General features: G+C 41.0%; 1 protein-coding gene across 1 annotated transcript in view; it reads right to left on the minus strand.

Annotated features, from left to right (window-relative positions):
* The window catches only part of LTBP1 (latent transforming growth factor beta binding protein 1), a 423,791-nt gene that overhangs the window by 112,085 nt on the left and 296,108 nt on the right, over positions 1–15,598 (minus strand). The window contains 4 exon segments of the mRNA XM_021087653.1: positions 3,302–3,421; positions 7,469–7,591; positions 8,333–8,458; positions 10,059–10,184. Of these exon segments, the coding sequence (XP_020943312.1) occupies positions 3,302–3,421; positions 7,469–7,591; positions 8,333–8,458; positions 10,059–10,184 (495 nt within the window).

Below are 15,598 nucleotides of genomic sequence, written 5' to 3' on the forward strand. Positions count from 1 at the left end.
TTTGTATGACACTGTTCAAGTTTAATTATAATAATTTAAAAATATGCTATCAGTGAGAGGAGAGTGATAGAAAAAAGAGGATACTAAGACCCAGGGAACAGAACAGCCCTGCGAGGTGGGGATTATCACCTCCAAATGACAACTAACGACTGCCAAGTGTAGTATTTTTCTCTGAACAATGAGATTCCAGAAATTTTTTTTGATCTTTAATGTTCTCAGACATTAAAATTTGAGGAGAGAATCTCATCAACGTACCCTGAGTTGTCTGGACACTAAAAGGATATGGCAAACCTCAAACTAGTCACCTTTAACGGTTAGACAGAAAAGCAGATGATCAGCAAGGAACATTCTGTAAATTATTTATCATTTGATGCCTTCTCGGACCACCACAGTTCTCTAACACTTCCTTTATTCCTTAGGCTGCTTTTCTTTCCCCCTTCATGGCACTAATCACACCTGACATATCATATACTCTACTTGCCTACTTAGGAGTTCTCGAGTCTAAGTGCAATGAAGGAAGGGGAATTATTTTGTTCATTCTCAGTCCCCAGGGTCTGAAACAAAATGCCTGGCTCACAGAAAGAAATCAGCATTGAATGATGAAAATGGCAAATTAAGAAATAAATGTACATCAGGTTGTGTTATCGATGAGCTCAACTCGTCGGGGAGTTCCTGTCGTGGCGTAGCGGAAACAAATCCAAATAGGAACCATGAGGTTGTGAGTTTGATCTCTGGCCTTGCTCAGTGGATTAAGGATCCGGCATTGCCATGGGCTTTGGTGTAGGTCACAGATGCGGCTGGGATCTGGCATTGCTGTGGCTCTAGTGTAGGCCGGTAGCAATACCTCCGATTAGACCCCTAGCCTGGGAACCTCCATATGCCACCCTAAAAAGACGAAAAAAAAAAAAAATCAAAAAAAAAGATGAGCGTGTGGAGGACTGCCCTTTCTGAAAAGCACTTTAGAGGACGAGAAGTACAAAGATGACAACTAGAATATACAAAGGAACAAAACCAGAAAGATATGGCTGAGTATTCACAAGTTTGTCAGAGTGTTGCAGAAAAATCCAGTTCGCTCATTGGCTCAATCTGAGCAGAAAGGCACACTGAAATATCTGCTTTTTGTCATACTCAGCTTTAATAAGTGAAAGCTCAACTGCCATAAAAAACTAAAATGGGAAAATCTTTTGGTACAAAAGAAGCCAGAAGCCCTCAAGAGAAATTTAGAAGCACTGTAACTTCAAGATGAGCAACCAATGGCACTGCAATGACACCACAGAGGAGAAGCTTGATCAATAGATGATGTAGAACCTAGAACTCTACCCAAAGCAGAAGGAAAAAAAAATGCACTGCCTGCTTTTAATGAGAAATATGTCACCTTAGTTAGCAATGCAAAACTGAAAGTTATTACTTGGCCAAATGGCCAAGTTGTGTGACTCTGAGTAACACTGTGACTAATAGTTCCGCTTATGATTCTACTAGTCTAGTTGGCAAAGTGAAATTGCTGTTAAATGAGATGCTGTGCTTCTGTCACTCAACTGGAGCAGCATGGTCACAACCAGACTGATTGTGTATATCCAGGTTTAAGAACTCATGCAGTGTTATTCCCCAACCTAGATCCATGCATTTATACTGGCAATTTGGTCAGTCACGTTTATACTTGCCAGTATAAATGCATGGAACAATCACTTGCCAATTTGGTCAGTCACGTTCCATCAGCAAATTCATGAATCAGGGCTGTGTTTTTACCACAACTGTGAATTTTAGTTAGTTACGGCAAAGTTCAGGCTCTGTTCTTGGATTATAACATGCATTGGTATGTGAAAATGAGTACAAGAATGGAACCTTGATAGGCAACTGTGAAATTTATGCCAAATGGGAAAATTAAAACCAAATGTACTTTCTGACCAGCACCAATTATATAAACAAATGCTTATCAAATAAGCAATTCATAAACAAAAAGTCTTTTCTTCTTCCCAAAGAGCAACATCTCACAATTCCATTGAGAGAACCCCTTGGAATGGGCATGAGATTTGGGGCAGGGGGCCACCTGCACCAGATACAGAGGCTTAGCTCATGTACTCTGGTGATGAGTCCAAAGCTTTGAAACTGTGAGTGCCTCTGCCAAGCCTACCTATCCTCTAAAACACCCACATGTGTCCCCAGAGACATAAGGAGAGAAAAAAAAAATGTATTATTTTGAATGAGGCTGGCATGGTCTGCCCCCTCCCCTGAAGCAAATCTTCTCTTATAATCTGTCCTTCGGCCACACTAGGCTTTCAGCTTCTAGAACATGACCTACTTCCACCGTCCATGAGCACACCCTCACCCCCACATGTCCAAAGGGACCTCCCTCCCATCTCTTTCCCCAGCTAAACCTCAAGAATATTCCTTGAGGAAATTCATCCCATCATATGCTCTTGTAACATCAAAGAACCCTCCTTGCCAGCATCTGTCTCACTTGTACATTTGCCTTTATTTATGAGATGTCTGGATGGGTACTGGTCTCCTCAACCAGACAGTAAGTTCCATGAAGCAGATAGTATTTTCGGTCCCTCCATGCATCCCAGCACTCAGTACAAGTCTTGGTAGAGATAGTGAGCTCCACAGCATTTGTGGAAGAAAGGAAAAGAGGAAGGAAGGAAGGAAAATCTCAACTTATTGTCAGAAGGTGGCATGGAGAGGAAAGAAGGTCAACTTTTGAGAAAAAGATTACACAGAAAACAGAAATCCAAAGGAAAATCATTAAGGGGGGGACGCTACCTAGAGCTCAAGTCATTAGAACTAAAGCAGATTCATCACTTACCTTCCTCAGTGTGCCTCGTGGAGGTCCTCAGTATTTTTACTTGAATGATGAATGAATGAATGAGGGTCATGGGCAATCAATGCAGAATTCCCTTTCTATCTTTGTTTCTTCTGCTGCGAGGTCGTGTCTTTTTCCTGATTCTATGAGTCTGTGTGATAGCTTCTTAGGCCTGTTCTCTCCTAGCATTTTCTTCTTCACCTCTCTCCTCCCTGGGGCACGCATTATTTTATTTGGTTTGGGGTATTAATCACATCAGTGCTAACATTTGTTTCAATCGGAATTATCTGTCCCATGTACACTTCCACTTTCTTCCTGTCAACTCAATTTCTTCTTTTCTTCATGGTTAAAAGTTACTTGGAGCTTTCCTCAGAATGACATGAGTTTGCTACACCCCCTCCCCTTTTTTCCCATTTTGGCTCACTTGGCACTATGCCACTCTGTCAGAAAATGGCCCAGACAGAAGAAACACAACTATGATAAGAACACTCTAGTACCTACCAAGACACTGCCCATTCCAGCCTCGGAACCCTTCTGTGCAGGGAACACACTGGTAAGATCCAGGAGAATTCACACACTGCTCATCTGGACAAGTACTTGGAGTCAAACATTCATCCACATCTGAAAAATCAGAAAGTTAGGTCATGGTCATTTTATCAGAATACCAAAGCACAAACCAACCTGTGTGATGACAGGGAAAAAAAAAAGAGGCATGATATATCTCCATGTTGGTGAGAAAAACAATAACTGGAAAAGTGAAACACTGGGCCTGCACTTCAACACACAGCAATAAGATATGGCTGGGTATATCGTGACTGAAATATTTACACATGTTCAAGGGAGAACTTGGCCCCAATTCTCCTACTGGCAGGCTGAGACCTCTCCACTCTGGGAGCTGGCAGCTTCTCCAGGGCCACTTTCTGGAAATCAAACCTTCTAAGTAATGGTATATCTTGCCAGGAAGAAGTATAGGAAGTGGGCATGAGAAAATGAGGAAGCCACTTATACACCTCGCTAGAGGTTCTATCTGCAGACATGGCATGCCCTAGGGAAATCCCTGCTTTGGCTTCATGGACCCCCCAACATCCTAGGTTTGAATAATTTAAAATCTTTTGCATGATAGGAATTCCTTGGAAGTGGAAAAAGAACATTAGGAGAGAATGAACTCATCAAAAACTTCTAGGATTTCCCAGAAAACATGGTGAACCATCATAGAGTAAGATTTTCTGCTAAAAATATACCTTATTTTTCACATTCACAGCTAACTCAAGTTATTAATCATTGCTCTTCACAATGTGAAGAGAAAAAAAAGACACCTTAAAAAAAACTGTGGCAGAGATACACCAGATTTAGGCTTTTTCAAGAATGGTAAAATAACAAAATGGGAGCAAAGCAGGAAGTAGGAGAAGGTTCAACAGTTTAAAATGAGTACTAGCACCTTGGGTACCAGCCCAGCTAAGATAGGTGTTTTTCTGCAGTTACATAATGAATTCAAGTAATTTGATTCAATATCTAAGAGATCTAAGGCTCAATATAAGATGTATATAGGACCTCTAATCATACTTAAAATATAAACAGCTTTTTCTGGACATAAGCTGAAGAGCGAAAGGGATATGTAATCAACACACTAAACATGCCTGGGTATTTGATATCTTCATCCTGGTAAATTCTCACAAATTATCTCCCATAATATACTGCTAGACATGAGTGAAAAGATGCTTAAAGTAGAAGATGTGAGTAATAAAGTAAGCACCAGGTCAGTGTTGTAATTTTTTTCCCCCTATCAGCGAAAACATCTTGCCAGTAGACAATGATATGCAGTGGTTTTTTTTTTTTTTTTTTTTTTTTAGGTCAGATGTTCTGGGACTTCTTGTTCTACAAAAAGATGATGCTTGCCAGTTTCATTTTCCAAAGAGCAAGACATTCTTCTCTGGATGGGATTTTTTAAAAAATGGAACTACAACTGCTAAGTCAGAGAAGGTGTTGAGATAGTCCAGTCTGATAAATAAGGTACGATGCTGAGCTACACAAGATAACATGCCTGAATTTCCTGCCACTCTCACTTCTGCTTGTTCCTCTGTCCATAAATGAGTGACTACCTGCCTGGTAATACCTTCAGAGAATAAAGGAGGCATGAGATAATGTCTGTGAACTACAATAGACTCCTTGGAGACTGGCGCTGCTTGAAAGCAACTCCGTCAGTGACAGCTGAGAAAATCTTTAGTGAGCCAGAAGCCCGGGGACCTTTGGTTCTGGTCCATGACGAAATTAGAAAACAGCCACGGTATTTGGCTCCTTCTTTTCAAGCCTTTTCATGGGGATAGAATTATATATTATTTACTCAGGGAATGCTGGTCATGTTTCCATTAAATAATTTCCATACACTAAATTATTTCTGAATAGTCTCCTAACTGCTTACCATTTACTTCATTTTCAAATTCCTTTTTACTCCTTTCCACTGTCCATCCTTACATGCTCTAGTTATTCCTTATATATCTTATCTTCCTGTCCTGGGTCTCTGTATAAAACCAGAGGATCTGTATTTGACTTTTTGAGGGAGCACTGCTTTGCATATAAATGCTTATCAGAAAAACCTATGTCTTTTTTTTTTTTTTTTTGCTTTCTAGGGCCACAGGTGTGGCATATGGAAGTTCCTGGCTGGGATGGAATCGGAGCTGCAACTGCCAGCCACAGGCACAGCCACGCCAGATCTGAGCCAAGTCTGCAACCTACAGCACAGCTCACAGCAAAGCTGGATCCTTGACACTGACTGAGGCCAGGGATCGAACCCACATCCTCATGGATACTAGGCGGATTCATTTCCACCGCACCACAGCAGGAACTCCCAAACTTCTGTCTTAAAAAAAAATAATTCCTATAATTATTGATGTTCTGAGATCTATGCAAAAACAAAAGGAGCCAGGCAAAGGAGAAATCAAAGGAAACTAACACCTCTTGAGAACGAACAAGGTGAGAGGTGACAGGTACCCTACAACCTACTCTAGCACCCATTTACTTGCATAATCCTGAAAGTTACCTGCATGGTTCCCATTTTACACATGAAGAGCTAAGCTGCCTCGGAGTGATGTAACTGGCTCCAAGTTAAACAGTGACTGAGTGTGGGGGTCATGAGCTGAGGCCATTGTCTCTGTTTTCTCCTGTCCCTGTGCTGCCCGGAGCAGAGGGAGGTCCCTGTAAGAGGGGAGTGGGCACACTTCACACATGTGCTGCCCTGTGGCCCTCAGCCGGCAAGGGAAGAGTCTACAGCTCCACTGTGAAGGGAGTTGATACAGAATGCTCCCCACTTCCTCCAGATAACTCAGAGCTGAGGCACGAGGCCAGCAGAAGAGACAGGTGCAGGCTGCCAAAAAATGTCTAATGAGCTCTCCCTCCAGGCCTGGTCATTAGAACCGTGAAGAAAACCACCCTGTAGAAGCCAGGGGACAGCTGAGAGCAGCCTGCCCCAACCAGCCTATCCCTCCCAGCTCTGGAAGCCCAGCCATGTCAGAAAAGAGGCTGCATCTCAGGCGGCCAGGCAGGGAACCGCGCAGAACCAGCACCATCCCCATACCCAGGCTCCTCAAAAATTCGCCCAGCCACACCTTCTCCTTTGCCCTCACGTTTCCAAAGCAAGAGGTTCTAAATCTTGAGATTTAGATTTAAGAGGTTCTTAAATCTAAGCAGAGGCTCAATGTATTTCTTTATGAAAATGTTTATTCAAAATGTTTCAAAAAGTACCTGTGGAACTTGGACACAAATGCAAGCAGAAATGTTCAAAGGGAGTTCCCTTCATGGTTCAGCACTTAACAAACCTGACGAGCACCCATGAGAAGTGGGTTGGATCCCTGGCCTCTCTCAGTGGGTTAAGGATCTGGCGTTGCCCTGAGCTGTGGTATAGGTCACAGATGCGGCTTGGATCCTGTGTGGCTGTGGCGTAGGCCGGCAGCTGTAGCTTTGATTCAACCCCTAGCCTGGGAACCTCCACATGCTGCAGGTGCAGCCCTAACAAGAAAAGAAAAGAAAAGAAAAGAAAAGTTCAGTGGTTAATCATTTTGGCCCTGCTATAGAAACTCTTCAAAGTGCTTCTATCTTGAGAGCAAATCTACTGCTGAGGTCAATACTAAAGACATTTTATCTAGCACAGCTGGAATTTGACCTAGAGTTGGTCAGACAGCACTTCTGTAGAGAGTCTGCACCCAAGTCCCAGAACACATGTAAAAGAGAGAAGCTGAGGCAAAAGAATGGAACGAGGTGGAAAGGTCACAAATGCGAAGTCCACACTGGTGACACCTGCAACCGTGTCCCCAGATAAATGATGTATACCCTGTAATTAAGTCTGGGTTTGCACGAGGTCCCTTTGCAGTTAATTGTTCTAAAGTGATTTCACTCCACATAGCAGGGAAGGCAGAGACTGAATTGAGTAATAAAAAGAACATAAAAATGGAAAGTGACCCAGACAGAGCCACTGATGTGAGGCAAAGAGGCTGTGATTCTAGAAGCCAGGAGGAGCTTGGATGGCTTGGTGTCCTGCCCAGATCAGCGGAGGATAACTGGTACCAGGCCAGGGGCTTCCCCACCATGGCTTTTGGACCTGGCCCTGCATTTCATGGTCACGTGTGCTCAGCACTTAGAAGTGGTACAGTCTCCCCATCCTCTTAGCAGACTCACCCTCACAATGGCCTCCCTGGGTCATGCGGTACCCGCTGTCACAGTATTCACACCGGAAGGCCCCCACAGTATTAACGCAGTGCCCTTCCCCACAGACGTCTGGCCTCAGACACTCATCAACATCTAGACAAAGCAGAAAACATTGTCGAGTTTTATTTCCCAACACATAATTTCAAGCCTCTCTCATCTCCCAGGTTACTTCAAATTTATTTTTTTAATTTTTTTGCTTTTTAGGGCTGCACCCGTGGCATGTGGAGGTTCCCAGACTAGGGATAAAATTGGAGCTAGAGCTGCCAGCCTACACCACAGACACAGCAATGCAGGATCCGAGCTGCGTTTGCAACCTACACCACAGCTCAGGGCAACACTGGATCCTTACTTAGCCCACTGAGCGAGGCCAGGGATCAAACCTGCAACCTCATGGTTCCTAGTAGGATTTGTTTCCACTGTGCCACAATGAGAACTTCTACTTCAAGTTTAAATATATACATTTATAAAGAATCTGAAAAGGAATGGACATCTATATAACTGATTTACTTTGTTGTACACTTGCAACTAATACAACATCATAAGTCAACTACACTCCAATAAAATTTATTTTTAAAAAAATGATCTGATTCTTTCAATCTATCTCTTTGATTTGTTAAAAAAAAAATTGAGTGGTTTTGGTTTACTCCAATCCAAAAGAAACATTTAATCCCTCTGGTCTTTGTTCACATTTGATGATCTTCTGATGACTATGTTGTAACAAGTTTTTAATAATAATTTCTGGGTTGTCTGAATAAGCCCTGGGCTGACAGAATCTTAAGGGAGCTAAAAACTCACATGTAGGAATTTATTCATCAGAAAGATCACTGCTATTACCTATGCAGGTAGTCCCCTCCTCGCTGGCCATAAATCCAGCTGGGCAAATGCACAAGAAACTTCCCTCAGTGTTTTCACAGCGTCCCTGGGAGCAGAGGTGTTGGGCCTGAGCACATTCATCAATATCTGTTAATGAAAATACAGATAAAAGGGTTAATGCAATGTAACATGAAACTCTCGGTCTCCCTGTCGATGACATACCAGCATTGTATTTCCTGTGTCTCATAAACCTTTATAAGTGAGAACAGTAAAAGGAAACACGAGTGGCCTCCCTGAATACTTGGAGGACTGTTAGGAGGAAGAGGGGAATACACATACGGTGTGCTGCTTTAAAAGCTCAAGCTACAACCATGACACTGGTGTTTCAAAGAGAAGCACTTCAGAGCAACACAGAAGGACCCACCTGATTACTGGAGTCATGTAAGTGCAAGAATTCACTGTGCGACTCCCAGGCCAGCTCAGCTGAACGTCAGAAGCGCTGTGATAGGTGCTCTTGCCCTGTGCACAGGGGCTGAGCCACACTAAACCATCCTGACTGACTACCCTTCTCAAGTTGATGTTTTGGGCTTCCAAGCACAATGCATCCCATGTATGCAAATTCAAGAGAAGTAGCCACTTTGTGGGGTAGGAGGATGATCCCCTCACGCCCCATCCAACATACGTATGCAAAACCAGTGGCCAAAGTCACACATTAGTATAACAGCATTCAGCACAGTAAAGTAGGTTTAATTAGGTATAGGCCTTTGTTGCTCTATAGTCGCCTTATAATTCTTAGTGCTTGAATTTTCTTTTTCAAAAAAAAAAAAAGAAATATTAAATTTCGTGTCAACATAATAAAATGATTTACTTTATACCACTGCACTTTTTGAAATTTGTTTTTTTCCTGTAGCACATATGAGATGCCTACTTTATAAATTCATGAAGAGTTTCATGTCAGCATATATTGATTTTCAATATAGAAATCCCTCTTAGGAATTAAATTTTATGACCTTAGATGAACATAATTCTTTATTGCAGCATACATTAGTACTACTTTGTTTTGCTAAGTATGTCTGTAGATATTTCTAGATCTTTTTTTCCCCCACTTTTTACGGCCACACCCATGGCATATGGACATTCCCAGGCGAGGGGTCGAATCGGAGCTATAGCTGCCAGCCTACGCCACAGCCACAGCAACACAGGATCCAAGCCATGTCTGCAACCTACAGCACAGCTCAGGAAAATGCCAGATCCTTAACCCACTGAGTGAGGCCAGGGATCGAACATGCATCCTCATGGATTCTAGTTGGGTTCCTTAACCACTGAGCCATGAAGGGAACTTCCTAGATCTCTTAATTATTTTATATTCTTTACCTGAAAACCTGTGTGGAATTAAGGAATTTATTTCACCTTTATATTATTGTATTACACTTGGCAAAGCAGGTGGCAGTGAACCAAGAGGTGAGGGCCTCCTAGGAGTTTAGCAAACCTTTTTTTGAGTACCCTTAGCTCAGGGATAAAAATTAAAAAAAAATTAAACACAATAACATTTTCCCCATCATAGAAAACATTGTTCATGTGCAAATATTTGCTATTTAATCATTTCAAGTGCCTTCTTACCAACACATCTTCTCTGCTGCTCATTAAAAAAATTAAACACAATAACATTTCCCCCATCATAGAAAATGTTGTTAATGTGCAAATATTTGCTATTTAATCATTTCATCTACCAAAAGTGCCTTCTTACCAACACATCTCCTCTGCTGCTCACTGAACTTGTAGCCATCGTAGCATATACAGGTATACCTCACTGGCAGGTTAATACAGTGTCCTGCTCCACAGATGTCAGGGTTCACAGTACATTCATTGATTTCTTTGAAAATAAAAAAAAAATGTAGGGGAAAAACAGATATAAACAAAGATTTCATTGCTACTTGCAAACCATTACTTTGTGTTTCCCGACCACCTTTATTGCCAGGTATGCAATTAGAAAACAAAAGGGAACCTCGAAAATCAAGTATGAATTCATTTGATTACTTTATAATTGGTCAGTTAGTTCCAGCTGAGGTCATCAATAATTCCTAATGGAACAACTTCTTTATTCTGAGTAATTAAGTTTTGACCACATCCATGGCATGCGGAAGTTCCTGGGTCAGGGATCGAACCCATGGCGCAGCTGCAATCTGAGCCACTGTGGTGACAAAGCCAGAGGCTTCACCTGCTGTGCCACAAGGGAACTCCATGAAACAGCTTCTAAGATGAACTGGAGAAGGTGGAAATTCAGAAAGAGGCCAGGATGGACATGATAATCAAATCTTAACTTCCAAGATGGCCTACCATGAGTTTCTATCCTTTCCAGTTCAAATCATATGATTTCTCCTGCTAAGAACTAGGTGGTAACTTTCTATTTTTAGCAGGCCAAATTCAAGTTCCAAAAATATATTCAACCTCCTCCCAAATGTCTTATTAATTCTCCAGAAAGATTTACCACTTCTAACCGAAGTAAAACTTCTAGATGCAACTTACTCAATTTGCCAGTTTCTGCAGGAGCATATTTTATTTATACTGGTAGAATACAGAATCTTCTTCCCTGCTCACTTCCTCCCTTACTCTCCTGATTCCTGCATGAAACATGCTTCTTCTATGAAGCCTGAGAAGATAGTCCCAAGTCCTCGCCCCACTCAGAGACACAGGCTGTGGTGAAGGTGAGGTCAGAGGAGTTCCTAGTGGGTGAAGGCCATCAAAACATGCTTTATTGGAGTTCCCATCATGGCTCAGCAGTAATGAATTCAACTAGTACCCATGAGGTTGCGGGTTCAATCCCTGGCCTTGCTCATGGGTTAAGGATCCGGTGTTGCTGTGAACTGTGGTGTAGGTCTCAGACTGGGCTTGGATCCTGCATTGCTGTGCTGTGGCATAGGCTGGCAGCTGCAGCTCCGATTTTACCCCTAGCCTGGGAACTGCCATATGCTGCAAGTGAGGCCCTAAAAAGCCAAAGATAAACAAAAACCAAAACCACTTTATTACCAAAAGGACCTGAGGACTCAAAGGGGACCTTCTGAGGTGAATTACTCTGTTTTTTTGTGAGACCTTTGTAAGGATGTACAGTATTATAGTAGGGGTGGAGGTGCTCAGAAGCCCAGGCTTGGAGATAGCACAGGTTTTCTTAGCTCTGTAACAAGGAGCAAGTTATTTCATCTAAACCTCACTTTTCTGCATGTGTAAAGGAGAATTATCAGAGCACCAACGTCAGAGTGTGAGGTTCAAAAGAGATAACCTAAATAATACATGCAACCCAATGCCTGGCATATTATATGTGCTCAATAAAATTCAGCCTTTAATACTAATTACTGGGTTATTTCTACTCAAAGTCATTTAAGAATATATAACAAAGAAACAACACATTTATAACAATACTACCTAGGGCTATTATTTCACCGTCATCAATTTTAAATAAGGAGGATGCCTTTTCAAAGAAAAATAACTCACATTTACCAATGCCACCATATGGCTAAGGTTCACACACCTCACATACGGTTTTCAAACACCTGAGCAAGTATACCTGCCTTAGCAAAGCCCTACATATAATGGTTGATTTCTACACAGCTCAGAAGACTGACATGTAACCAGCAATGCTATAGATTTCAGAACCCTGTCCAGCAACTGCAGAAATAAAGGAACAGAATACCAAGCATCAAGAATATCAGCATCAAAATATTAGACCGTGGATGAACCCAAGTGACTATGGAAGAAGACCAGGGGCTTGAGCATGATAAGCTAAATCACACCTTTGTCTATGGTTTGAATGAAAAGAAAAATAGGCATGTCACCAATAACCCACTGTGAGTTCTGAAAAAAGATGTGAAAAACAGTGCTTTAGCAAAAATTCACTATGGAAGTGACCTACATTGGGGTTGAGGTTGCTCTCCAAAACCCAGACCACATTCATTTTTCATCAAGTGTTATTCACTGTGCTGTGATTTGAAGACAACTGATGCAAGTCATTTGAAAAGTTGCTATGTTTAAAAGGAAGCACATGACCCCAGAGCTGCAGCCTTTTATACAAAACACTTGGATTTTAAGAAAACCACACATTTACAAATTAGTTACATCTTCAGTGAGCCTATTTATGATAATGCACTGTCAGAAAAAATAGATTGTTTAGAGTCAGTAATATCAAATTACAAAAAAAAAAATCCAAAAGCTAAAAACACAGGTGATTATCATGGTTGCTTAAACTTAAGTGGCTGATAATAACACAAAACAAACTATGATACATACATGGCATAGATTATTATATAATCACTAATAGGCTAGGAAAAGGCTTATTTGTAAGTGATTATAGCTGGGTAAAAATTTTAATATAGGGTATGATCTAAATTATTTTATACACAGAAAAGAAGACTGGAAGGAAATAAATCTAAATGTAGCATTATGGGGATTGATACTGCCTTCTTTATATTTTTACCTATTTTTCAAATTTCTACAATGAGCAGATGTTATTACTTTTATAATCAGAAAAGTCTTTCTTTAAAAAATTTATAATTTGGGGAGTTTCCATTGTGGCTCAGGGGGTTAAGAACCTGACATAAGTTCCTACTGTGGCACAACAGAATGGGTGGCATCTCTGGAGCACTGGGACATAAGTTTAATCCTCAGCCCCACACAGTGGGTTAAGGATCCAGCATTGCTGATGATCTGATCCCTATCCCAGGAATTCCACATGCTGAGGGGAAACCAAAAAACAAAATGAAACAACAAAAGAAGCTGATATAGTGCCCACAAGGATGTGGGTTTGATCCCTGGCCTTGCTCAGTGGGTTAAGAATGTGGTATTGCTGCAAGCTGTGGCACAGGTCGCATATGGGGCTCAGATCCGGTGTTTCCATGGCTGTGGAGTAAGCCCCAGGTATAGCTCCAATTCAACTCTTGGCCCAGGAATTTCCATATGCTGTGCAGCCATTAAAAATCACAACTGTCAGAATGGCGGTCACTAACAAGTCAATAAATAACAAATGCTGAAAAGGGTGTAGAGAAAAGGGAACCCTCCTGCACTGTTGGTGGGAATGTCAACTGGTACAGCCACTATGGGAACAGTTTGGAGATACCTCAGAACACTAATTATAGAACTACCATATGACCAGCAATCCCACTCTTGGGCATGTATCTGAACAAAAATTTCCTTGAAAAAGATACATGCGCCCATATGTTCACTGCAGCACTATTCACAATAGCCAAGACATGGAAACAACCTAAATGTCCATTGACAGATGAATGCATTAAGAAGATGTGGTATATATACACAATGGAATACTACTCAGTCTAAAAAAGAACAAAATAATGCCATTTGCAGCAACATGGATGGAACTAGAGACTCTCATACTGAGTGAAATGTCAGAAAGAGAAAGACAAATGCCATATGATATCGCATATCTGGAATCTAATATACAACACAAATGAAACTTTCCACAGAAAAGAAAATCATGGACATGGAGAACAGACTGTGGTTGCCAAGGGGGAGGGAGTGGGATGTCTAGTGTTAACAGATGTAAACTATCGCATTTAGAGGGGATAAGCAATGAGGTCCTGCTCTATAGCACAGGGAACTACATCTAGTCACTTGTGATGGAACATGATGGAGGATAATGTGAGAAAAAGTATATGTTTGACTGGGTCACTTTGCTGCATAGTAGAAGTTGACAGAACACTGTAAGTCTACTAAAATGGAAAAAAATTCATAAATTGCGAAAATCAAAAAAATCTGAAGGTAAAAGGAAATCTTCTCCAGGTTCTACTCCTAGACCTCAGTAAGAATTCTCTTCTCTGTTTATAAGAACTCTTTAGTAGAACAGTGGGAGAGGCACATCTTCAACTATCTATTCTTAACATAGGTAGGTGCCTTCTTCGGAAATTATTGGTATTTGGATTTACCTCCTTTATGTTCATTTCTGCCATTTTCTTAAAATAGAACCAGCATAATGATCAAATTTGTAAAAATAAGAACTAGGATATGGCTTAAGATACTGGACATAAGAATTCAGAACTAATTAGAAGGTTATGCATGGGGGGGGGTTCAGGAAATGCTTGATCACTACTCACTTCCCCAACCCTCGCGCCTACCAATCTGTTGATTACTAAATATTTATTTGTCCTTTTTTAGGCATAGCTTTAGAATGAAATTTTTACCTGTGTGAATAAAAGTCTTCAAAAATGAGTGCTACTTAATTCAAATGAGATACATTCCTATGCCCGCGTGCCAACATATTTAAATTGTTTCTTTTTAAGTCAGCTTTAAGATAGAAGAAATGTTAAGAATTTTAACTTCTTAGTCCTAAGAAATGAACAACAGTTGCCTTTCCTTCCAATCTAGCATTTAAAATAGGAGCTATGAGGTTGAAATATTTATGAGGGAAATTTGAGCATTTTTAGCTGATTACTTCATAGATTATGTATATAAAGATGTAGCTTGAAAACACTGATCCCTGTTCACACAAACATATGTGAGAAAATGCCACTCTGACACCACTAGAGGGTACTAAGAAATACATCAAAGCAGTAAACGGACATTTACTAACATATACTTGACTTCTGCATTGTTCCATTTTTTTTTTTTAACTCAAGTGATGAATATAACTTTTTTTGCAATACCCACGGCATGGGGAAGTTCCTGGGCCAGGGATCACCCAGCGCCACAGCAGCAACCCAAGCTGCTGCAGTGACAATGCCAGATCCTTAGAATGGCTGCTGTGCCACGAGAGACCTCTGTGAATGGAACTTTTATCAGTTTGTCCTCAGAGATTCCTTTTATCCATTTGCTATGAGGATTCCACCCTTCTACATTAAAAAAAAAAAATCTTAACTTCCCAACACCTCTGCTTCCCTTCAGTGCTCACCAAAAAGTTTATCAGATTATAGTCAACAATACTGTTATTATAAACTCCAATGGTACTAAGAGACTCAATCTTTTTTAAAAAATATATTTCTTTTTTTAATTTCCCCAATACATTATTTTTTCCTGCTGTACAGTATGGTGACCCAGTTACACATACATGTATACATTCTATTTTCTCACATTATCATGCTCCATCATAAGTGACTAGACATAGTTCCCAGAGCTACACAGCAGGATCTCATTGCTAATCCATTCCCAAAGGCAATAGTCTGCATCTATTAACCCCAAGCTCCCAATCCATCCCACTCCTTCCCCCTTCCCCTTGGCAACCACAAGTCTGTTCTCCAAATCCATGATTTTCTTTTCTATGGAAAGGTTCATTTGTGCCATATATTA

Source organism: Sus scrofa, chromosome 3 (genome assembly GCF_000003025.6).
Source record: "Sus scrofa isolate TJ Tabasco breed Duroc chromosome 3, Sscrofa11.1, whole genome shotgun sequence".
Lineage (NCBI taxonomy): Eukaryota > Metazoa > Chordata > Mammalia > Artiodactyla > Suidae > Sus > Sus scrofa.